General features: G+C 39.9%; 3 protein-coding genes across 3 annotated transcripts; 1 reads left to right on the forward strand and 2 right to left on the reverse strand.

Annotated features, from left to right (window-relative positions):
- Positions 1–9: 9 nt before the first annotated feature.
- On the forward strand, positions 10–4,779 carry LOC143211692 (uncharacterized). Its single transcript, XM_076429587.1, has 4 exons — positions 10–1,408; positions 1,747–2,165; positions 2,224–2,364; positions 2,755–4,779. Exons 1-4 carry the CDS (start codon positions 804–806, stop codon positions 2,910–2,912), a joined length of 1,323 nt encoding a protein of 440 aa, XP_076285702.1. The 5' UTR covers positions 10–803; the 3' UTR covers positions 2,913–4,779.
- LOC143211690 (uncharacterized) lies at positions 3,390–22,689 on the reverse strand. The gene is made up of 21 exons (XM_076429585.1): positions 22,544–22,689; positions 20,871–21,029; positions 20,581–20,790; positions 18,257–18,458; positions 14,444–14,604; positions 14,147–14,275; positions 13,883–14,059; positions 13,528–13,764; positions 12,634–13,269; positions 11,226–11,435; positions 10,474–10,637; positions 9,950–10,097; positions 9,436–9,550; positions 5,653–5,709; positions 5,436–5,563; positions 5,193–5,333; positions 4,913–5,117; positions 4,598–4,746; positions 4,290–4,505; positions 3,896–3,997; positions 3,390–3,824 (listed from the first exon to the last, which is right to left on the reverse strand). Exons 2-21 carry the CDS (start codon positions 21,021–21,023, stop codon positions 3,741–3,743), a joined length of 3,624 nt encoding a protein of 1,207 aa, XP_076285700.1. The 5' UTR covers positions 21,024–21,029; positions 22,544–22,689; the 3' UTR covers positions 3,390–3,740.
- On the reverse strand, positions 5,486–8,489 carry LOC143211555 (arginine kinase-like; the record flags this gene model as incomplete). The annotated part of the gene is made up of 3 exons (XM_076429336.1): positions 5,486–5,563; positions 5,653–5,709; positions 6,666–8,489. A coding segment is annotated over one exon (1,509 nt), but the record flags the coding sequence as incomplete, so codon positions are not given.
- Positions 22,690–25,010: the final 2,321 nt, after the last annotated feature.

The raw sequence follows: 25,010 nt of genomic DNA on the forward strand, positions 1-25,010 counted from the left end.
CATGAAATATAGTAAAATTGTAAATCATTTTTTAGCTCGGCACTATTATATTTTCATATTTCATTTTTCATTTGTACGATGTTTTTCAATACTCTTGCCATGCATTCTGATTACAACAATTGGTACCATTCGTTGAGCCAGTTCGTGCAGTCAAGATTTAAGAAAAATTATCCTAACGATCCTTGTTAAAAATGATGAAATCATTATAAGCGGTGTTATAATTTGTCATCGGCTGCACGGGTGACCTAAGAAAAGAGGGACGTTTGGACGGAGTATTATTTTTATAATGTTCGAACGCAGCAAACGGAAAACCCGCCGCGTTCGAAATATCGAACATCGCCGAGCGTGATCTATTTTCGTTGCGAAAATTGTCCATGGTGAATCAACTAAACCACTGTCGAGTCTTGGTTGTGTAGCGTGACCAGAAGTCGCTTAACGGAGGGTGTTCCTTCCGGCTGAAGGCGACACCCTCGCAATTATCAAAATCTGCGCGCGAATCGTGCGGCGAAACAGCTCCGTGGCAACATTGACCGAATAACTCACTAAATCGCAAAGCGAAACCAATTAAACGTCGCCGTTTAAGAGGGGATTCGTCATTGTTTGTGAGCGAAAAGTGCAACATCGCGTGGATGATGGACGAATGCGCATCCACGAGTTCTATCCGAACTCTTCGGAGCTAACTGGAAAACGCGATCCGCAAGCCAACGATATGTGACGTGCCCCTAGAAAAATTCGACACACTTTTGTCTGATTATCAATCCACATCGTATATTACTGAGTCAAGGTTAAGTGCACTTGACACAATGGTTGACAGCGACGCTGACAGATGGTACGATTGGAAACGAGATAACTTTAATCAAATGCTAAACGGAGGGGACGTTAACGTCTCGAGTGATATGCGTCTGGCTGCATCCGATCGGTCGAATCCGTTGACTTACAACGACAGTCACAAAGACATCAGCAACGGTCTGATTCCTTCGAGCTCTAGGTCCGGCGCAGAAGTTCGATTCATTAATCCAGCGATTTACGCCGAGACCTTGAACAACGAAGACGAGGAACGCGAGATTCAGATTCGCGTGAAGGTCAGCTCCAAAGATCATGGGGCCACGATGGAAGGTAATTGCGGCGATTCTTCGGAAATGAGCGACATAATGTCCACGTTGTCTATCAAGAATGATTTAGCGACCTCGTTCGAAGACCACGTCGGCGACCTTTCAGCCCAGGACACGTATCGTTGTTACTCGCTAAATTCGCCGGTTGCTTCCTTGGAGAACGGACCGTTGCGCTCAAAGTCTGTCATCTCGTGCAGACCTTCCAACAGGGTTGAAAGAAGGTGCAGGATTGTTGGCAGAGCTGACGGAAATGATGAACTTTGCTCCGCCAGATTACTCGATCCGGAAGTGCAGAGGTACACGGTGAATTTGTGTGCAAATATTCGCGATTGTTTGTTGTCTTCAGTATTTTTTCATTAATCCGATGGCCGAATCAATTTATCTTTCGCGCGGCAGTATTGGGTAGCTAAATAGATAGTTGGCTAAGCTAAATACTTTTAGCTTAACTAGCAAGCTAGGTAGCTAAAACCAGCGGTTTCTTCTCATCGTTACTAGAATTGCTTCAATGATCTTTAAACAATACTAGGACATTAATTAATTGGTGTTAATTTATTGGGAAAATGATATGTCAAATAAAATGAAGCTAAAGAGAACAGAGTATAGTATGTTTCGTTATTCAAACCCTGACACATAGGTACACTCTGAACGGACATCGTGTCGTGCAAGTTTCTACAGCCTCGTTGTCCAGCATCAGTATCTCGGAGGCAAGGTCGACAAACGATGACCTCTTGAAGAAGATCCCCTATAGTGAATGGATGCGGAGGAAGCAGCAGGCGGCACGTCAAAAGAAAGATGAAGAGGACCAAGTCGAGAGGAAAAAGCAAATGGAGATAGATCAGCTAGCTCGCGAGAAGGAAGAAAGAGAATCTCGTGAACGCGAGAATTTTCTGAGGTGGACCGAGAGGAAGAGGAAAGAAGAAGAGAGGAAGAAGCAGATGGTAGCGAAGGAGATGGATATGCAGAGGAAATTGAAAGAGTTCGAGGATAAAAGTGTTGTGATGAAGACTCTGTGTCTTCGACAGTGGGAGCATAAGAAGAAGGAAGAGGAGAAAGGTATAGAAGCCAATATAGCATTGTTTTAGTTAAATTGATGTGTCCGATGTTCGCATAGCTCGTCAGAAGAGAGAGGCGATGAAACAGAAGCAGATTGACGAGGAAAAGAAGAAGAGGTTAGACGAGAGCACAAAGGCTTACGAATTATGGAGGAAGAACGCGCGGAACAAGCCTAAACCTGCTACGCAGGGACTTTTGCGTTAGTTTCGCTGCTTTACTTTATATTCTGACTATGTATACTACTATCGAGAACTGCTATGTCAATGAAAGTGACTTCGTCATTTATGCAGAGTTAAATGATCATGAACACAGATGGAGGGATCGTTGCTTATATTTTTTATTAAATTAGTTATGTTCTTCTGGTGGGATTTCAAGGTAACCGATCAGCTTTTACTTTTTAAAAAGCAGTAAAGCCTTGGGGCTTTTTCTTTCATAGACAAATATTAAAAAAAATTTTAATATTTTAAAAATTTCTATGATATGTATTGCATTTGCAGAACTTTTCTCTGGCAAATGTTCGAATACTTTCGTGAGTGAGTGCATAGATTTGGTCTGAAAGAAAATTTAGAAAATGATTTTAACCAACCAGCTCATCAGAAGGCGAAGCCATCGTACGTGAATCCGACGCCTTGGCAGGGAATCGTTGACGACCCTGAAGAGGACGATGCGAGTACATCGACCGGCAGGAGAACTCATAACCAGCCAGCAATGATGAACAGTCAAAAGAGTACCACGTATTACCAATGATGCGCGGACGTCAAGAGAAGAGAAATGAGAATTCGAGGACTCGAAGGCTAGTCACGTTTGTCCGATCGATCGACGCCGGGGCAAGGTAGAATCCCGGAAAAATGGCGACACATTGGCGAACGATTAAATGTTCCCTTCCCGGATTGCAGACTCATGTATCGTGGCTGTGTCTTGGGGGTCGGAACGATCCTTGCACGGGTTGCGTCACTAGTATAATGTTCAGCCTCTCCGACTGTAGTAGATGTCCTGATAAATAATCTTATTTCGTAGCAGATATACTTTGTACGCTTTACAACCTTCGCCTCAATCTCCTTTTTTCTCTTTCGCCGTGAATCAACGAGCACTCAATATACAAAGATAATGATCGAGGATCTACGGTCGTTAACGCGGACGAGTTAAGAGACTAAAAAGGCAAGGATAGCAACCGTGAAGCTGACTAGTCGAAGAAACGTGTGTACGCAGGAAACTAGTCCCTTTTCTTTTTTTTTGTTTGTTTATTTATTATTTCTATATCGCTAACACTGTATTATATATATACATTATGCGACGTGGGTACGTTATACAAAACCATCGTCTCTTTATTTTACTTAATTTTTTTTTTCGTTTTTTACATGGGGTTGCGGAGAGTAGTTTCTAACCGTTCGTTTGTATGCCCAGACGTATTTCGAGAAACGACATCCGATGATATAGTCATAATACAGAGAATAAAGTGGCACACTGTCGTATTACGTCTGTTTCTCAATGTATGTCGATCTAGAATATTCATTCGATTGGAATTGTATGTTTAAACAATATGACCGACAAGCGAGTTAGCATTTCGGTCGCATTCTACTTGACCAGGCTTTCTTCTTCTTCTTGAAGCCTTTCGATTTCGGACTTGTTCATGAAGTAGTAAGAAGGTTGCCGCGATTTCTGAAACGTAAATTATAGTGGTTATTTAAAGAATTGTTTCATAGATTAAAGAAATCGATCAAATTAGCTACCAGATCTTTGACGATGCGTTTTGCACCCGACTTGGTCAGAATGTTGCTCAACTGTTCGACCGTTTCCAGGCCCATCGCGTAATGCAAGGCTGTTCTCTCCAACTGAAATGCGGAGAATTTTTCCTTTAACTGGGTTTATAATAAATGATGGTAAATTTTTTTATAAAACGTGTGATCTTTATTGACTTGCTCTTCGCTGGTAATAGGTAGACGCGAGTAAGTGCAAAGGAAAAGAAGAATTGTGCGTGTACTAACGTTTAACGCGGAAAGTGGGTGCAAATAAAAGAAAAGTATTTCGAGCCGAGACGAAGCTTACGAATAGTATTGTAAGTATGCATTTTATTAGAAGTTTTTATTATTGTTTTCTAATAATTATGAAATCTGTAATACTTACGTTATCTCCGATTCGTAGAGTTTCTGGATAAGTTTTGGCAATGAATTCGACCAGTTCCTCGTTTTCGCGAAGAACAGCAATATGAAGGGCGCATCTGCTCATTGGATTTTTCCCCATTGCTAACAGCTTTCCGGCCCCATTATTTTTCTGCAGTAATTCTCTCACTCTCTCGATATTGCCCGTTCGAATTTCGTGATGCACGTCTTCGCGTTGCGCCTACAAACAACATATTGTTTAACTCGTTTCGCTGAAAACTTTCATTGAAAAATTTTGTGCATAATGCTTTTATTGAAGCTCTTGTATTTTACCACGTAATTTGGTATGGACTGCAAAAATTGCACTGTTGCATCTCGTCCTCGTTCAGCTGCAATTTCCACTATATTCACACCTGCGTCTTCAACATCTAAAATATGGTCGTATCCTTCCAATAAGAGCTCCACCAATTTTTCTGTCTCGCCTAAACATAACAGCAGTAATAAAAACAAACGAAACAAGAACGTTGAAGTTACTGTCGCTACGAGAAATTGATCAAAGCAAAATCCTCATCTGTGAACCATAAGTTCGTAAGAACCGTGACCGAACAATCGCCAGTTGGTAGTGTTAATTAATTTCTAATTTTTCACCTCTCGCTGCCAAGAAAGCCACATAACGGTCAATTTCGTCAACATTCTCACGAATGTTTGCCAATTCAGCAACGTCTCTGGCAGTTCTGTACAGTTCATCTCTGAATCCAATATTGACTTGGCTTTCCTGAAGAAGATGGAACAAGCCATCCTTCGAATAAGAGCGAATGGCCGCGAAATGAATTACGCTTTGTCCGTGCTCATCCTGGAGGAAGAAAACAATTTTCATAAATAATTCTTTTCATTCAATGATTCCTTTAATCGTTCATGGTAAAATTACTCTGTTAGGGTTGCTAAAAGCTGATTCTGGCACATCGGAACCTGGACTCTGTGGATAACCAGCATCATCATCGGGGTTTTCATTCTCTCCATCGTCTACGTGCCCTTCTTCGCGATCGGGGATGATCAAAACATTAGGTTCCTGCATAATTATTGAGACAAAATTCATTAAAATTCGTTCAATCATTTCCAAAAGTCGACAATAGATTTTTTTAAATTATTCGAATAGATTAGCACGAATTACCTGGTCTTGTGCAGAGTCCTTGCTCTTATTAGCAAAATTGTATAAATACGTCGCTAGATAAGTGACTGGATCTTTCGGCCTTGCATTAGCAACTTCCGTTAATCCTTTCAGCAGTGGATCGCCGAGAGCTATTAACATAATCCGTGCAAAACATCGTCATTCTCCCATCAGTTCGTTTAAAAAGCGGAATTTCAAAATCAAATTTATTTTTACGTACATGACGCCAAATATCGACCTTCCTCTTCTCTAAATATCGGTATCTCGAGCTGGTCCTCTGGAAACAACAATAAAATCTATACTAAACTAAATTCATACTGATTTATACAATAAGTAACAACTTATACGTCATACTTTAATTAATTAATTTAATTAATATCCACTCGAATTCCGATATCAAAGCATTTTAGTGATTCTTAGCTGTCGGCATGGAAGCATCCACAATAAACAAAATCAAACGAACTTAAAACGCATGCAGAAGGAGACAGTGCAAACTTTCCCATTCTGAAAACAGTGTACATACACACATACATAAAATGCTTCACTCGACACAAGATGATACACAATTTGTACGAGCACATATACACACGCCGATGTGACATGTTAACAAACCGGTTTTGAAAAGGGTACACGAGACACACATTAAACAATTCTTTTTCCATGTATATATTATACGGTATCCTGTAACTGATGATCGAAATCGAAAGATCATGATGTTGTATGATTAAAAAATATACAAACACATAACAATAAAGTTTATCATGGAAAGTGGCCTTCATTTTCACTAAGGAACAATTTCTTCAAAAATGGAGAACATCTTCTCCAATTATAATCTTCCTGCATTCGATTTTGTACAGAATTCGATTTCTTCTTTCTAATTCGAATTGCGATTCTTAAATTTTCGTAGGCAATATCATCAGTTACAGAACAGCCCGTACACGTAGAAGGAAGTACACAAAATAGTCATCGGTAAAAATATTCATTGTAAGATTTGGTACATGGAGTTGGAAAGACATGTGCTACGCTATCTCTTTTTCTGTGAACATCGAACTCGTGCGTGACACATAAAGAAGCTCTGATAGGAACTCTCTGCCGAAGCTTAGCGACAGTGGAACAATCAATTTGAAACGGACTCTGACCCCGGATGCGTACATACAATCAATTCACGTAAGCGGTATATGGTGTCGTTGACGAATTGTTCGTGGACCAATGATGCTCACTTTTTTTACTAACCTAATTAATATTCCGGCGTTCCACTCAGACGTTATAATTCGGATTCGACTACATCGTGACACGATGCACGAGAAATAGAGAGAGAGAAAGAGAGAGAGTAACGTTCACGCACATCTTTCCAACGCCTCCTCCCCCCAATCATGTTTTGGCTAATGATCTAGGTCAATTGGCAGTCAAACGTATGTATATTGGCTCAAGATTTATCACAGACGGTTCCCTCCTGTAAGCGTATTATACCAATATCAAAAAAGAAAATATATATCGTATTAAAAAAACGTTCGTTTCCCCCCTTCTCGACGATCATTAACGATCCAGTCAATTATGAAAACGTTTCGCGCTGCTGCGTTTCCGAAATATTCCCGCGAGTAGGTTCGCGATTTTCATCGAGTTGTTTATCGCCACTTCCTTCTCCAACGCCAGGATATTCGACACGGCCCTGGAGAAGTCCTGGAGAGTCTGGATCTCCGTGATGCTCAAAGACTGCTGGTTAGTGACCTTGACAGTATCGTGTCTTGCTGTTTCCCGAACAGTAAGTCCTCGCACCACGCACAAATGCTTCAGGTTATCGTACTCTTTCGACAGTTCCGGGAATCTTATGATCATAGTGAACCTCAGAGTGTTCCCTACAGCGTAAGGTCTCGAGCTGAGGAACCCCAACTTCCTGTCTGTTCGAAACGTCAGAGCTTCCTCGAGTATCACCATAATCTTTGCTAGCCTCGCATAGGCTCTTCCTATCAGACCTGGTCTGTTATCCCCGGTTCGACAGATAATCCTCAAATGATCCTGCACGTTCACCCAGGCGGCTAAATCGCCCGCCGAAGCTACGTAAACTCCTCTACCATAAGGCCAGTGTCTGCCATGTAATCGTTTCTCGTCGTGTAAATTAAAATCGGTAATTGGTAGCAATAATCCAGCGGCTGCTAATTGGGCTCTAATGGGGCTGGGTTGGTCTAGGATTTCGTTCAGAGTGAAATAGGTGCCAGGTTCGTCTTCGCTGCTACCTTCAGCCATAATCCCCGAAATGTCCGGACTCATTAGTTCAGACGTAATCACACGTTCTACGTCTTCTAATTGATTCACGGTTAGAGTCAATGGGAATGGATACTTTTCTAAGTTTCTGCAGCACTCTATCGTCGCAGCCTGAATGTATTTCGCCTGGACATCAAGATCATAGGTCTCTATCGCGGCTATGGTTGCATCGTCGATGTTGTCTATCGTCTCTATCCTATCGTCGTCCTCTGGCAGGAAGAATCTCGGTGAAGGATGATCGGGTAGTTCGCCACTTGCTGTCACGCAGTGGATGTCTCTGATCAAAGGGTCGAAGAACTCCATGAAGACGGTGTAGCTCTCGAAGTCCGGCGCCACGACGGATACAGCGTCGTTGTCTTCGGAGCCGGTGCTGACAGTCGAGTACGAGGTACTCACAATGCTGCTGCCGTTCGAGGTGCCATGCTTCTTTAAAGCGGGCCAGATCACATCAAACAGGTTGTGGTCCATGCGAGTCACACGGTGCTTGATACGATCGAACACGGGCCGTTTCAGGCAACGGTTGATCAGTGTACCAGAGTTCCCCGCTGATTTCAGACCAGGATAGTACTTGTTGCCTGCCAGCAATCGGAAACACCTCTCCAGAGTAGCTATGGTCTCCGGCTCGCTTATGTCCCGGCGAGCTGACACCGTATCGCCTCCGGGAACTGTTCGTCTCGAGCAACAGGACCACGGGATGTCCGGGAGCGAGACGATCAGCGAAACGTGAAAGGCCGAGGATTTGTTAATCAGGTTTTTATGGCGTTGATGGTGCTGATCGGGACTGATCAGGGTGGTTCAATGATTCATTACGGGGCGTGGGAGCCTAGTGACATTTTGGGTCTAACGGTGTCTTAGTTTCTGCCAGCGGATGTAGGCATAGCTAGCACTGGACTATGTTTTTGAGGACGATCTAGCTTTGAAGTAATGTTGGTACTTTCTTAGGGCTGTTAGGCACAGAATGTGCATAATTGGCAGTGAATCACTTCTTTGACAAGTAATAAATGTGTTTGACCACTTCGTAAATAATTCTTTAATATCTACGGTTCAATTGTAAATGTTTAAAATCGAAGGTGACCACTTCTGCACTGTTTGCACAGACACGATGGTGAAAATATAAAAGGTCGTGAATACTCGAAGACGCCCACATAATAGTTTGCAGTTGATGGAAAGTGACAGAGATGTGACAATCCGATGTATTAGTGAAGTGGGGATGGCGGCTATACAATTTTATGTGCCAGTTCGTCACTTTTGGTGCAAGTGATTATATATTTCATGTGTCCTCAAGTTGTCTAACATTTCTGGAAACGACACCTTTAGCTGAAACTGTCACCAAACTCCTTTCAACATCTACTTATGATAAAACATGCGTTAGTGTATGAAGAATTTGTGGATCTCAAGAAATGACAAGGTAGCACAAACTCTTCACAATTGCTAAATGTTTGCAATGTTCTTCAATAAATTGACGTATCTATCATAACTATTTTCATACATTTCTGTCTGTATGCTCGTTGGAAGAGTGAGCTATATAATGTGATGTTAATCCGTGACTGTGTGGCAATGTCACATCAGGATCAAAGTGAAGAAGCAACGTGATTGTACTAGAAATATCATTTGAATTTGAGTACACGGTTTCAAAAGAAAGTAATGCAGTGATTGTCTCGATAGTGCTCTGAACGATGATCGCACAGTTTCATCTGATGTGATCGATGGTGCTCGCAGGTGTCACGTTTGAATGAAGTACCTTTGTCAGTCAACATTTCGTCGGCGAGACTCTCGTCCGCTCCAAAAGCACGGAGCAATGATTTATGCGAGAATTCTGATTGATCTTGCTTGTAATAGTCAGCCTTGTGTCCGAACTACGCGAGCACAAAAAATAAATTCGCAAACATTGGCACAGGATTCAACAATATTTCCGGTTTAACCCTTTGAGGTTCCCGAACACACATTTTAACATTTAATAATAGTTTCATCCTTTAAGTGTCTAGTTACTATATTATTTTTTTAAAATCTACGTTATAAAATTAGGACTTGATGAAAAAACCTTAAAGGGTTAAAATGAAGTCTCTGCTATAAATATAGCGATAATTAGATAGTTAATTTGAAAAAATCGAATACGATAAAGTGTGAGTTGTTAGAAACTGAAGGTGGTAAATTTGCATTTAAAATTTTTTTAATTTGCATTTTGGATGATTGTAAATGTTAATTGATGGTGTCTTGTGTCACAGATAATTGAGTATTGGAAATATTGTACTCACATTGTCTTGGATCTGAGGATTGGCACCTAAGTGAAGCAGAAGGTTGTAGTAATGGCCGTTGTCTGCGAGCGTTGCCGCATAGTGTAAGGGTGTTCGGCCATCTAGATCGATCGCGTTTGTGGTTTCTGGAAACCTGCCTGCCAGATACCTAAAGGAAACGTGAAACATTAATAGAATAAACGTGAATCGATGGAACTTGATTGGAACTTGTCAAGGTAACGTGGTTTCCCCCCTCCCCCACAACGTTCACGCTTGCTAGCTCTATTAAAAGAAACTTATAAAACTAAACGGGGGCAGGTAGAACATAAATTTCCCATGAATGGCGAAATCCAATACTGGATGGCCAATCCAGAGAGAAGAATCTAAAAGAGATTGTCCCTCTAAACTCTAACAAACAACTGCATATCATTATTAATAAAATTATATTATTAAAAATTACGTTTTCTGTCCATCGTTACAGCATTTATTTTAGATTCAGTGAAAAACATTTTTCATAGGTGATATTTGTAATTTGATTTTGATACCTGATGATAGTAGTGTTTCCGAAAACAGCAGCAACGTGAAGCGGCGTGGAACCTCGCGGAGACGAGCCATCTCTTGCAACTGCGAACTTGCGACGATCCAATGCACTTTGTAGATCCCTCAGATTCCCTTCTCTTGCCGCCATGTGCACTGCGTGAATTTTTCCCTGAAAGAATCGGAAGATCTCTAACATTTCGTTTTTATTTATGGAATGAATTCGTATAGAATTGTCCTTCGTCAAAGTACATAAATAATTTGCAAACAACGTTACAGTTTGACGAAATAGGTCCGATAGACGGACAGATAACCTATCTGAATTATTCATAGCATTTCATAATATATGAACCACGATAAACATTTCAAACGTAATGATACAACGTCCATGATAATTAATTTTACAAAGATTGTGGAAACCAGTGAAACAAATATAACAACTTGACAACAACCAGTCGTCCCTGAATTACTCGGTACCATTCGAATCAACCATTGTAATCTATTAATCGCATAAACCTTCCAATCAAGAATGATGGAGACTCTTGTTCACTCGGTATGACGCAGTGCGTGCTCATTAAAATGGCGTAAAAACTGAAAGCCACGAGTTATAACTATGCATATAGATCATCCAATAATCACCGCGTCGTCGGTAAAAACAGTAATTTGCCTCCGATTTGCATGCTAAAACGGATTGCAATGCTCAGTCAAAGGTGAAGGTAGAAAAAAAAGATATTTTTACAAGACGAATAATGGGAAATACCATGTAGGAAGGAACTCGATCAATGAAAGCCTGAAGTTCAGGGTTCCCGGAGTGTCGTCCGACCAGTCTTCTGCCTTCCCCGTTGAGTACCAACGTTGCTAATTGCTCCATGTTGCCGTTCTCCAGCAGCTTCTCGATTTCCGGGTCCGCCGACATGCTTGCGTCGTTCAGCTCTGTCTCCGGAAGCTCCTCGTGTTCTCCAGCGATCACCTGCCGATCATGTACAGGTGGAAAACCATGCGCACGTGCCGATCAATAGTGAAAATACTAATCGCACGTGGGAATCTACTAAATCGATCGCCCGTTGTCGTCTCTGTGTCTCTACATTGCGTGCCGATGCGTGCACACGATCGATCGTGCCACGTGACGGATCTAACGAGTTTCTCTAATTGATTCGAGAATCTCATGTTTGACATGTGGCAATTTAATTTTGTTTTCGTCGACGACCGCGCGCAAACGTCGAAGTTATTGTACCTTGTGCAAACGAATTTTCGCGCTGCAAAATGTCCCACGGTTGGTCATGGCGCGTCGAATTTAACATGTTTCTGTAAACTTGTACGTTGAGAGAATACGTTGGTAAAAGAAAAGCGAATAAGAATGTGTATAAAATAATGTTGAATGTGTGGTTACTTTACAAAGAAATTGTTGTAGAAAGAAAAACGAAAGAATGAGTGTAACCTTCCGAAAATTCGAATGCGAATTCATGGGACTGTTCAAAAGTCACATAACAGAGGTCTCTTCTGTTCAGTCATTTATTTATTGATATATTTGTGCGTCACAAAGAACATACTGCATAATATTTGTTAAGTTCACAACGACATCCTGACACTGTTGTTACCACTGTCGATCACTCATCGGACTAGAATCGTCGGTTAGTTTGTTGAGTTTCCTACTACTTTCACAGTTTCGTTAAGGAGGAACAGCACTACTCTAACAATTGGTTTTCATTATTAAATCAAATATACGACTGTCAACTAATTATTTACATCCAAGTTCTGTACAGTCCTTGAATCCTTGGACGTTTCAAATCATTTCCTGTAAATAGAGCTGAACTGGTCGAATAAAAACTCATACTTAAAAAATACTTAATATGCATCTACTAAATTAAAATTTATAATAATATTGTCTATCAAACATTTTTAGACGTCAAGAAATTAAAAAGTTTAGACGTGTTATCCCACTTTAGTAACGAACGAAACAATTTGCAGAAGTGTTAACGAAGAGTCGAATAATTTCAGAAAATTCACTGTTGCTGTCACAGTTGTGTTCCCTCTTAACTTACATACACCGACAACATAACGTACCTATTTGCTTCACAGTTCGCGTTTCCCTGTATATTTGTAAGTGTGCGTGCCAGCAGATTAGATTCCTGAAACTGGACTCGTTTTAAGTGTTATGACGACTGTACCTGGTCTTCGTCGTTTGCTGGATCATCGACCCCAGAATCACCGGTGCTCGGCTCGTTTCTCTCTTCTTGTTCCTTATTCTCGTCTTCTTGTTCCGCATCCTCTGGTTTTGCATCTGCATCATCTGCTTTGGTTTCTTCTTCTTCAGCCTCGGGTTCTGCATTTTCTTCTTCTTCTTCTTTGGCCTCTTCCGCTTCTTCAGCTGGTACACCTGTCACCACGTCATCGTCCGAGGACTTCTCCTCTCCTTCTTCGGGATTCGCTGTTTCCCCTTCCGGTTGTTCTTCGTTGTTCTCTTCAGCCTCTACCTCGTTTGCTTCTTCGGCTTCTTCTGTAGCCTCTGCATCTTCCGCAGCCTCTGCAGCCTCTGCATCTTCCACAGCCTCTGCATCTTCCACAGCCTCTGTAGCCTCTGCATCTTCTGCAGTCTCTGCAGGCTCTGCATCTTCTGCAGCCTCTGCATCTTCCACAGCCTCTGTATCTTCTGCAGCCTCTGCGTTTTCTGTGTCTTCTGCAGCTTCTGCAGTTTCTGCATCTTCTGCAGCTTCCTCTGCTTTCTCTGCACCTTCTTCAGCGTCAGCTTCTTCCGCGTTTCCGGAATCTTCCTGGTCTTTTTGCTCGCCTTCTGCTCGCTTTATCTGTTCGAAAACGATTCGTTAATTTTGTATTGCAAAAGACATTTTAGTTTGGGAGCCTTTCAACGAAATCTGTGTATGTTATTCTACAAAGATGCCTAATGCCTATATGTCTCCCGTTACTCTTCTTGTTCATGTGTTATTTTTAACGAAAAACTGATCATTTTACAATATTCCGATAAGAGAAAATGTTTTAGCATTTTATCAAGCTATTGCAGAGGCTTTTTCTTAAAATGTTTAATGTAATTAATTCGTCAATACCTGTTCCATAGATCTACTGTATTTCTTCGACGCAGAGTCAGCGCTGCCGAAAGCACTATCAATGTCTGCACTAGCTGCCTTTTTCATTCCTCTGGGAACTTCGGCTTCCAAAATCCTCCAATCCCAGTGTTTAGGGTACGAAACCCCGGAAACACGAGGCGCTTCCGGTATAACTGTTAAGAGCCCCTGGTCTATATCCGAAGGTCGGTTCTTGTAGAAAGCTGCAGCCTTTGATCTCTGATTGGAAAAGATATTAATTAATAAAATCCCACAATCGACTGAACGGGTGTCGAAAATAGAAATATTAAAATCAGGAACACCAAGCAAATATAATTGCAGTATATACATCACTTACATTGTCTAATTTACTTTCGTCAGCCCCATATTCTGTTAACAAATTGTACAATTCGTCATCTTTTACCGAAGCTGCATAATGCAGCGCTGTTTTGCCGTCGTTATCCTGTGCTTCCACGACTGAAGGATACGTCGACAGGATTTCTCGCGTCATTTCTGTAAGACCCAATCCAGCAGCCTGTTGTGTCGATAACATTTTATTAATTCATATTCATTTAACAATATTTAAAGCAATTTTTAACGTCGTCATTTTTTAGATTAGTACCTTATGCAGGACATTTAAACCATTCGAGTCCTTACTACAAAGGACAATGGGCGAAGTGGAGTCGATTTTCTTCCTGAGATCCTCCAAATCGTTATTTACTGCTGCTGTATGAATTTCTTTTACGGTGCCCTATGAAAGAACAATACCGAAATTATTTTATTTGTTCAGGTTGCTCTTCGAAAGGGATTAGTGTTGCTCATATTCTAATAATAATCGAGTTATTATTAACGTGCTGATTTCTTACAAAATTAAAACAGTCTTTAGGGAGTGATATAAAATTTGGAGGAAAGTACAAACCATGATAAAGGGTACAGCTTCCAGAAACCTTTTCACGCGTGGGTTGTTGCTGGTCTCCCTGCGCAATTTGTTTCCATGTCCTTCCCATAAAACCTGTTGTAGTTTGCCGATATCTCGGTTGTGGATCCATATTCTAATATTAGAAGGCTTCACGTCCAGGGCTGTAACAGAAACATTTCCCTTCGAATTAATAGCTATTACAACGATTCTGCATGAATCAATGTCCTTCTATGTTCTTTTAATAAAAGTTAGGAGCTTGAAAGTGTATTGATTAAGCACGGAGTCATTACGATTTAACCGAATCAGACGTCTATATAATTCGACTCATAAATTAAATATAAAGATGTGGCCTCCATGTCTTGCGGTATGATTGGTTCTGTTAAGAATTTACCAGCGGATGCATTTGCAACCGTACATCGCGTGTTAAAGCAGTGCAATAAATATTTTAGATACCCGGAGGAATCCTCCGAGCAGTGAGCATCGATTTCATACTGAATACTCCCATTGTTCCAGGGCTGGCAGAGCGAAAACATATCGAACGGCTTGGAAAATCGAATTTTCGAAAACATCTCACCGGAAACAACAATCCAAAGCAGTACAAAGAAACTCTCCAACAAAAAAGAATCACATAACTTTTAACTAATTTCCTAATACTACATATTATTATTATCAGGCTTGTATAATAAGATTTTATACATATATACATATATGAAGCTACAAGTTACAGTCTTATACCCAGATTCGCCAAATGAGGGGAAACAATTACCCCCTCTCTGCCAGTGCGGCGGAAGTGTGGGGAATAGCGTGGTAGAAGGGGAAGGTAGAGTGGGGACACAAGTCTTAATATTGTACCTCATAAAATATGACAATTTTTCATTCAGTCATGCTTAGGGGTGGTTTTCTCCCGCTAGAACATCGTCATTTCTTTTTAATCGAATATCAATCAAAAGAGATTGACGTGATCCGATGTCACAGTGATGTTCACTGTAGGAAACACGCGTTCGATCACATTGTCACAGCGTGACTCAGTGACGAATTATTTACAGTAGGAAATATGCAGATATTGCACGAATAGCTGGTTTCGAGTCCCGGGGAATGTGCGAGTTAAAGTGGGTAACGTTTTATTTATTGCGCCGCGGATTGCGTGATCGACGGTGGGTTAATAAATTTTTTAGAAGCAGGCCGGGTGCACGGACCTCGTCACATCACTGACACGTTTCGAACCGGTGCGGCGCGGCGCGGCGTTTACATCGTCGTGCTTTCTTGGTAAATAGATCAATCAATGTAGGCGGAAATGCCGGTGTGGATTATAGGCGGCGAACATCGACTTCGTGCACCACGTAAAACGCCGCGCCGGCCGCTTATGACAATTTCATGCCACTTCGAGGTCTATCAATTTAACGAAACTCCCAACTTTCAATAATTCGATGGTCGCTCATGCGACCCAATGACGGCACACTTTTCATCGTGCCTGCTATTCTAAGACCAACGTACCGAGAAAGAGAAGAGTCATGTCAGTCATTTCGTTAATCAATGTTGGCGTAAACGTTTCCTGTCATTAAACCGCCTGTTTAGGCACAACTGGAAATCATGTCTGCGTTTAAAAAAGGACTTCTAATGAGTGTCTATAAATTTTTAAATCATAGACATTCGTGCAAGGAATTAAATTTTGTGTAATTGTATAACCTCTTTATTATAAAATAAATTATGAGACATCATTTTTATATGATTACGAAATTTTGAAAATAGAAAAATAAGTAGGAGTACTTGGTTAAACATATTGTTAAATACATTTAAAGAACAGAATATCTGCATCGAGCATCGATAAAACAATGAATCTGCTTTTATTACAATCGAAGGGATAGATTCGAATTTTTAACTACGTATAACGATACGTAGTATAACCATCATTGATTTACCAAGTAAACTTGTCTACAGCTTTGCTGGTATTCGCAATTTTCCTCGAATGACTAAGCATTCACCTTTAAATTGTAAACTGCGGAATATACTATAAGAGCGCAGGTAGATCGTGCAAGAGAACGCAAATGTTTATGACCAAGAGAACATTCCGATTTTCGTTGGAGAATTGCGATGTTCTGCTTTGACCATACCTAACCCAGACCATAAAGACTGTGCTATTTTTGTAATGATGATCGGAAAGCCATAATCGCTTCCGATAATTTTCCTCAATTTCCTAGTACGAGAAAGGAACCTAAACATGGAAGTGTTAGATCAACATTGAACCTACAAACACGCGATGGTGGAAATGATTTTGCACGATTCGTTTATCACTTAATCTACTCATCCTAATTCTGTTGGAATCGTTACTCGAGTTACTTTATAAAATTAATAATTTGTCTACTACTTTTTAATTGTTTTCAGGAGCAGAAAAAATCCTTCAAAATCTGATATATGTTTTCTTGCAGTGTATGAAATTGTTTAAACTCACAAGAATTTTATTAGTTTCGTTGCACACTTAGTATAAAAATTTGATTAGAGTAATTGCATTGTTCAGTACACGTACGACACTAAGGAAGTATGTTCAGCAAAGTTCCTTGCGAGTTTTATTAAAGTTATCTTCTAAGCAAATTACAAGCGTAATTGAGGAACTTGTTTGAAGTAAACGAACGTGGAGATTTCTGGTACGTCGTTCTATAGTTAGAGGGAGTTTGGAAAATTATAGAGTTTCCGAATGTTCCTCCATAATTCCTCAGTTGATCGGCCATCACATGACATCCTATCGATCCCCGGCAATTTTCCTTGCCTTACAAACTTAAGTTCTTATTGATTTCGAGCGGTTATTACAGGTGGAATCCGTAGGGTATAAGTCAAGGAATCTACATCCCTACGAGGTGGGGAATGAACGAAACGCAGCTTTCTGCAAGGTTGCCGGGAATCCATTTATCGAGTCGCCCCTAATCGATTCAACCACCTGATTAATACGTGGCAGTGATCGAGCTCGATTAAATCTTGAATCATTAATCACATTCAGCTGAAGCGAAACTCAGTCAGACATCTTCGACTAGTTTCAAATTGTGACAATGTTGCATCCACTGGACTGCTGAATAATAAATCTCGGGGTGCCTATTCTTGGTACACTTGGCCTTATAAAGAGCAGTCGTGAAAGTTTTCAAGAATAGTCGACATTTCCAGATTTGAATGATAAGGTCGCAAAATCATGAACTATTTTCTGACATAAATTGTTAAAGAAATATCAATTTTCTGGTGGTTATTTTATGCAATAATTAATTCCCATGTGTCTGTCTACTTGTGCTTGGGAGATCGCTGACACTCCTTGTCTGATCACATACAGTCCTTATCTCCTAGCATGGTTCTACTGCACAACAAAGTGACTCTCAAATCTGAGAATGCTATATCATTATTAGACTGCGGATCTTTATGCAAAATAAAAGATGTTTGCATTGATTGCAGGACACGGGAGCTAAATAAAAATTCTATTCTTCTTTTAATTATCCTACTCAGCTGAAACTAACACATTGATGTCCTTAAATATTTTTTACATGTCCACTGCTTTAAGTTGTACATTCCCATTTTTGTCATAAATGTATAAAATCCGAATCATTATATAGGTAAATAGCTCATTGAAAATTCAATACTATATTTCTTTGTCAATATGATGAATATGATTCATATAAAAATTCCCATAGCTCCTGAACAAAACGAAGATGACAGCCATTTCATAAATGAAATGAATAATTTCCGCGAGGCAACAAACGACGTCTGTTAATTTTATTGAAGAAGCTTTGCTAATTCGTGCATAGTGATTTGGTACAGATAGGTGAGGATACTCACGCTCTTTGGCACTACTGGATTTTCGACGATGCATGCTCTCCGTGTCCGGCAGTTCTATCTCCGAGCTATTTTCCAGATAATAAGCTGCTGGATGGCCTTTTTTGTCGCTGATACTCGCGTCACAACCGGCTTCTACGAGGACATCCCAAATTGCTTCTGGATCCTTGCAGGCTGCACAGTAATGTAGTGCTGTTCTGCCTTCCTGAAGACATGATAGACAAGAATGAAAAATTCATTACTCACATAATTCAAATAATTTTTTCCTAAATTTCTTCTGCTCTCTCTAATAAATGAAGGATTATTGAAGAACATTATAGTCCAATAAGCTGGAGGGATGGGAGCTGGACCGTCAGAAACAAAACTATCATCCCCTAGTATCAAATTGTAAGAAACAACCCCTCTCGAACAATTTCCAACTCCCAAAATTAAACAATCGCGAATAAAAATAATAGCATAGCTACGTGCCGCGATTTATTGAGTAGTCCCTACCAATACCTCACCGCTCACAGGGGTTGCAAAAATTACGTCGGCCGTGGAATGAATGTTTCGATGTAACAGCCGAGTGAACGATATCGACGACAGTTGAATGGCGAATGTATAGAAGGCGAATCGAGATCACGGGTAGGGGATAAGGGGTGAGAAGCACCCTTTAACGTATCCGAGGCGCTGCTACCTGCGTGCGTCCGGACACGAACTCGGATGACTGCAGGGAAGGAAGAACAGGTGGTTTACACTTTGTTATTAGCCTGGTCACGCGATGCGGGCTTAGGCGACCGTCGTCGTCGTCGGGAAAAATGGCTTTTCGATTATTCAGGAACCTTAGGGTATCTCGCGAGAAGCGCAAACGCCCTCGTCACGATATCCCCGTCACGGCCCCAACGATCGTGCGTTACGGAAGTAGGCGAAACTCTATTAACTGATCGCGATTGGTTTATTGTAACGTCTTCCTTTCTCCTATTTTTTCTCTTTCTCTTTCTCTGTGTTTTTTTTTTAGGTTAATTGTGTCACGTGCAATGGGGTTAACCGATCGCGTGGAGTTAAATGGGGACGCAGTTCGTTTAACTCTGCTGCGGCTTCGATCCGATCTGTCTGACCCGAAACCGCCTGTGACTGCTCGATCATTTCTTCTGTTTATACTGAATACTTTATGTATTATATTATACGTGCAATATGATTTATGTTATTATATTTATTAGATTAAATTATTTTATATTTTTGTTGAATATTAGATGTTCATATTTCATTTTCGATGGTTCTGTTAATTGTTACGTTAAATGGTTCTTCAGATTAATACATTTGTCGTAACAAGTGGTCTTTTTACATGAATACTTTTGTTATATTAAATTGTCGCTTGTAATTTTATTCACATTACGTGTGTCGAGTATGGTCAATGAAAATGCCTTCAGCGAGTTTGTTGATGTTACTACTTATCGCGATCACCGGTATGATAAACACGTGGTCGATATATTGTAGTTTTATTTCTTCATACCGTACGACATTTTATCACTGTTTGGATATAATTAGGGAAATTCCGCAATGCTTTGAAAACACTATTTTACTACCTATGATCAGAGTTGAGCAAAAATTTAATCAACGATTGACGATTAAATTTCCACTTCAATCATTAATCGTAATTAACAATTAATCTCCGAGTTTAGTCGTTAAAATTGCGCTTAACGATTAAATACTTATTAATCGTTAATTGCGGTTAACGATTAAATTTTTACTTTAGTTGTTAATTGCGATTACCGATTACATACCTTTCAATTGTAATCGTTCAATCAGATAATTGATTAATGATTAACGGCTAAAATTTCGAAATGAAATACGGAATCAAAACTATATATGAATACTGAAAAAAATGTAAACTGAGTTTAGGTGTATTGTCATTTGGTCTATAATATAAACTCTGTTTACGTGCTTTTATGTTTTTCCGATGATTTCTTTTTTAATCGACGATTGACGATTAACTTCATCAATCGATTGAATCAATCGTCGATTTTTCGATGATCTCTTTTTTTAATCAACGATTGACGATTAACTTCATCGATCGATTGAATCAATCGTCGATTTTTCGATGATCTCTTTTTTTAATCGTACACATTAATCAATCAATCATGATTAAAATTTTTATCGATTAATGCCCAAGTCTGTCTATGATTTGTTCCTTGCGTTCACGAATACGTGCAGTGATTAAACTACAATTGCTAATGAAGATTAATTGTGCACCCTATTAGGTGGGTAGGTGCCGAATAAATTTTGAACAAAAAATTTCCACTGGATCATTTTGACGATTTATTTAAACAATTGAATTTAGAACTTACCCTGTCTCTCTGCTGCACAGTGTCTGGATAATTCTGCACGAGCCACTCGACGATGTCCTGTTGATCGTGGTATACCGCTTTGTGGATCAAAGGCCTCCCAGCTGGATCCTTGGCGATTGCTAACTTCTTCTTTGGCTCCTCCGCGATGATCCTTTGCGTCTCTGTTAGGGAACCACGTGCGACCGCCCCGTGCACTTGAGAGATTTTTGTCTAGCCACAGAAACGTTTTTTATCGAATTAAATAAAGTTCATTTTGCCGATTATCAATGATATTGTGACTTTATACTAACCAAGTAATTTGGGAGTCCCTTCAGGAAGACACGAGTTCTGAGATCCGGCGACTGTTCACCTAACAGACGAGCCCCGCGTCCATCGAGTACAACATTCTCTAACTTCTCGAATTCACCGCGTTGCAGCCACGATTTTATTAGTGTCGGGTTCATCTGCGCCTGTATGGTGTCAAACCGACGGAGAGTTAATTCGATTCAATTTTTTGAAACCACAAATGCATCGACTCGTGGCGTAGAATAATAAATCAAGATGTAGATAAATTCTACAACCAATTTTACTAATCAACGGTGACTTCTTATTTAGAACAAACGTCTCTATTTACAATTTTAATGTGCACGCGACGATTGATTAGAAATCCTCACGACTAGTGTGTACTCCGATGCAGCTAAAAAGTGTCAACAGATCATGCGATCAGTTAAGGCACGCATAATCGACAATGATTCATCGTGGCGACAGCCGGTGCTATTTTACTGGGGCTTCACTTTTCCTATTGCAAAAACAACCGGTGAATTCCCTAGGTTGTGGGTCGCGTGTGAAGCCAAATGTAATACAAATAACGTCATACGCAGAAGCGATGCTAAGCCGCGAAGGTCCTCGTGCTTCATTTGCGTCGCGAAATTTATATGAGGAAATAAACTGAACAGTTGGGTCATTCACAAGGAAATAGATAAATTTTTTCCTAAAATTTATCGAGTTCGATGTTTATTTCAAGCGTCTTGCGAACTAGTTTGCATACCCGATATACATACCGGGAACCGTTGTGTTAATGTTTCAGTGTAAGCAATTTTTTAAAGCACGTCAATAGTCATTTTTCAAGAATATTTACTGTTATCTACGAGAAAAATGATAGTCACTAAATTAATTAAGGTGTCTCAGTTTTGCTACAGTTTTCTATTATGTTGGCGGTACCATTGGAGCGCTAACATTTATTTCTAACTTCTTCAAAAAAATGTAAGATTAGGATTTAATGTCTACCGTTCATATTAATTTAACTTTATATACTTCATTATTAATTGTAAAGTGTTATACTAATGTTTGCAATATATAAACTAAACATGGTTTACTTATAAGCTTCAAATAGGTATCATTTTTACAGTATTCATTTTACCAATCATCACTATAAATTTTTATTTTAAATATTGAAGAGTAGACTTCGTTTTCATAATTTTTTCGAAACTGTATGCGTTAATATTTCCGTTTGGATAATTATGTATATTACCAAATGGTCATTTACAATATTAAGTACATTTGTAAATAACGATAGCCATTTCATGGTTATTTTCTGGCTACTCATACTAGATTCTTGAACAAATATATATTTTAAATATATAAATGACAAAATCATTTGAACATAAATAGCTAGATTTTCCAATTCCACCTCCCGAGGAATGCAAGAAAATTGGCGTTACACATAATTCACATCAGACACGATAAAGCCGCCATCGAGATCAGTGTGCATATACTCAACGTTACAAGCGTTACACGTCGAGTGTTAAATAAAAAATGAGATCGATACACAGCGGTTGCGTGAATTTCAAAATCGTGGCAGTGCTGGAAGCGTAAGTGCATGTAAAACTTCGAACAATGAAGAACACCATGAGCGTCGTGCGTCCGATCTAATTTGACCGGTGGTTTCGCCGGTTGCAATTTTTCCGCCGGGGTGCAAAATTACCTGATCGGTTTTTGGTTCACGGTGCTGTTATCATAGCGATCTGACGACTCGCGTGATACAATGGGGAGAACGCATCGCTGCGAAACAATACGTGGGGCGGAGAACGAACGAAACGCGGCGGTGTCTGTGTTGCGCGACGAGGAAGTGTCCCGCGTCGAATGAAGTCGATGCCGAGCGTCGCGACGCCACCTATGCTCTCTATTTTTTCCATAGACCTCGCACCGGGTCATCGGAACTGGACATCGGACAAGAATGAGGAAGCAAGAAACGAGTACTTTCCCCTGGGCCCGCGCAAACAAACATAATCGATCGCCAGTTCCAGAGACTGGAACGGGGAAGGGCGAGAGAAAAGATCAACGTGATCGATCCGAAGCCTCTGAAAGTTCAAACGCTCGTGACGATGTCCTTTGCACAATTTTTCCACTGAATGAAATTATTAAGCAACAATAATCGTAGAAGATTTCCAGATTCTAAAGATTCCAGCTATATCTGGTGTGATGCAACGAGCATTACTTTTATTTGGGCTAGATTACTGTGGATCTTGATAGGTTTATCAGATCGATTATCATCGACAAGATTAAAATCTTCATCGTGAAATTGTTCCAACTATCTTACACGACTAGTCTTTCATTCATAACATTCACAAGACGCATATTTGTAGTCTCCGTAAACTATTTTTTAAATATATTAATTATATTCGCCAGATGAAGGCAGAGAGCACGAATTGAGGGGGAGAAGTTACCCGTCTCTTTTTGCCAGTACCGGACACATACGTGACAGAAACGAAACGCGTCACGTGAGCGGACCGCGTGGAGAATAGTGTCGTAGAAGGGGAAGGTAGAGTGGGGACACAAGTCTTAATCTGGCAACTCTGCTCACAAGGCCAGAGTGGCGCACAAAGATAAAACAATGATTGGAGAGGAATCATAGAAAGGCAATGAAAACATGGTGGATCCTTGAGTATCGTCATCACTCGGACCGGATAACAAGCGCGAGGCCGGCCACGTGAACCTTCTCTTGGTGAACCCCCCGTAGATCGGATTAGTCGCGCAATGAAGAAATTAATTGCATGTTAATACGAAAGAACACGAGCCGAGGAAGTATTTGCGCACGATTTAAGCAAAGTCGTCCGACGAGGATGTTATTGCGAATTCGAGTAAAAATAAAATTTTATCAAGTGGAATTTGTCGTATCTATTCACGAATTTGTTAATATACCTTTTGATAATTTTTATCTCCTAGAAATATATTAATATATTTTTTCCTGGTCGAATCTTCACAAAAATGGTGCACCAAAAAGTTAATCCTGCTGCATAAACATTAATATTCACGTCAAGGAAAGAGATTTCAAATAAGAAATGAAATGAAAATCCAGTTCCAAATTTTTAACTGAATAAACATGAGAATTGTGATTTTGCAAGGCTAAAATAAACCGCATACTATATAAAAAGAACTATTTCCTCTTAAATGAGTAGCCACGTATCAGAACGATCGATCGAATAATTCTTTAAACACCAGGAAGCTCATATTACATTATGTGTTATGCAAGTAAAAAATAGTATGCAGCTCTGACATAATAGAAAAATCACGGCTTCTTAGAAGTTGAGTAATTGTTCGAATTGGTTTATATTGAAATATTTAGAGTATATTTAACGATGATGAATATGTATATTGAATAAACTTAGTTTACGATGCCAGTGTAAATGTTCAGCGCGCACGTTCACTGATACGCGTTTCTGTGTGTGTTGCTGACGAAGGGGAATCCTGAACAGTTTTTTCGGTTCCAGATGCCTGCAGGCGATTACTTCGCTAGTCATTTACCTCTTTTACGTATTTAACCTGCCAACTTGTTCACCGCTGACATAGCAACCGCAAAAATTACGTTGAATCAAAGCAAATTATTTAACTCAATAATAGCCTTAATTAATCGAGGCTGAGTACAATTTTAAACACAAGGTCTCCATATGTATGGATTTCTAAAATTATTTATTAGTAGTCTAATTTTAATTGCATCATTTTTTCCACTCACAACAATCTCTCTCAAACAATTTCATCGTTTAATCCATTCATCAATTAATATTGATGAACACGTCTCTAAAAGAATTTTTAAGAAAATTTCTTTCCAGGAAATATTAAATTAGTGGTTTTCAACGTCAATTATGAAAAGGATTAAGCTTATAATGAATGGACATGTACAATCATGTAACAGTCCGTCACATCATGTTCAAAATATTCATACTCCAACAATAATAAATAGTCGCGAAGGATGTGTATAAGAGGTTGGAAATTACTTCCGCCGGCTTTTACCATAAATCATGATCATCCTAAGCAAATATTCCAATGAATGCGATTGCTTAGACATCATAATTAGTTATGTACACAATAGTGCACTGTACACGGTTGCCTTTTAAATTTTATTATTATTTGCAACTTGTAGGACAGCGATTACATAAATCTACAACAGTGCA

Source organism: Lasioglossum baleicum, chromosome 8, assembly GCF_051020765.1.
Source record: "Lasioglossum baleicum chromosome 8, iyLasBale1, whole genome shotgun sequence".
NCBI classification, from domain to species: domain Eukaryota; kingdom Metazoa; phylum Arthropoda; class Insecta; order Hymenoptera; family Halictidae; genus Lasioglossum; species Lasioglossum baleicum.

Coding starts and splice junctions, on each gene's coding strand:
- LOC143211692 (XM_076429587.1), top strand. CDS start 804: ATGGTTGACAGCGACGCTGACAGATGGTACGATTGGAAACGAGATAAC. Junction 1,409..1,746: donor CTCGATCCGGAAGTGCAGAG/GTACACGGTGAA, acceptor CCTGACACATAG/GTACACTCTGAACGGACATC. Junction 2,166..2,223: donor GAAGAAGGAAGAGGAGAAAG/GTATAGAAGCCA, acceptor ATGTTCGCATAG/CTCGTCAGAAGAGAGAGGCG.
- LOC143211690 (XM_076429585.1), bottom strand. CDS start 21,023: ATGAACCCGACACTAATAAAATCGTGGCTGCAACGCGGTGAATTCGAG. Junction 14,060..14,146: donor GTTTAAATGTCCTGCATAAG/GTACTAATCTAA, acceptor TCGACACAACAG/GCTGCTGGATTGGGTCTTAC. Junction 9,551..9,949: donor ATCCTCAGATCCAAGACAAT/GTGAGTACAATA, acceptor GTGCTCGCGTAG/TTCGGACACAAGGCTGACTA.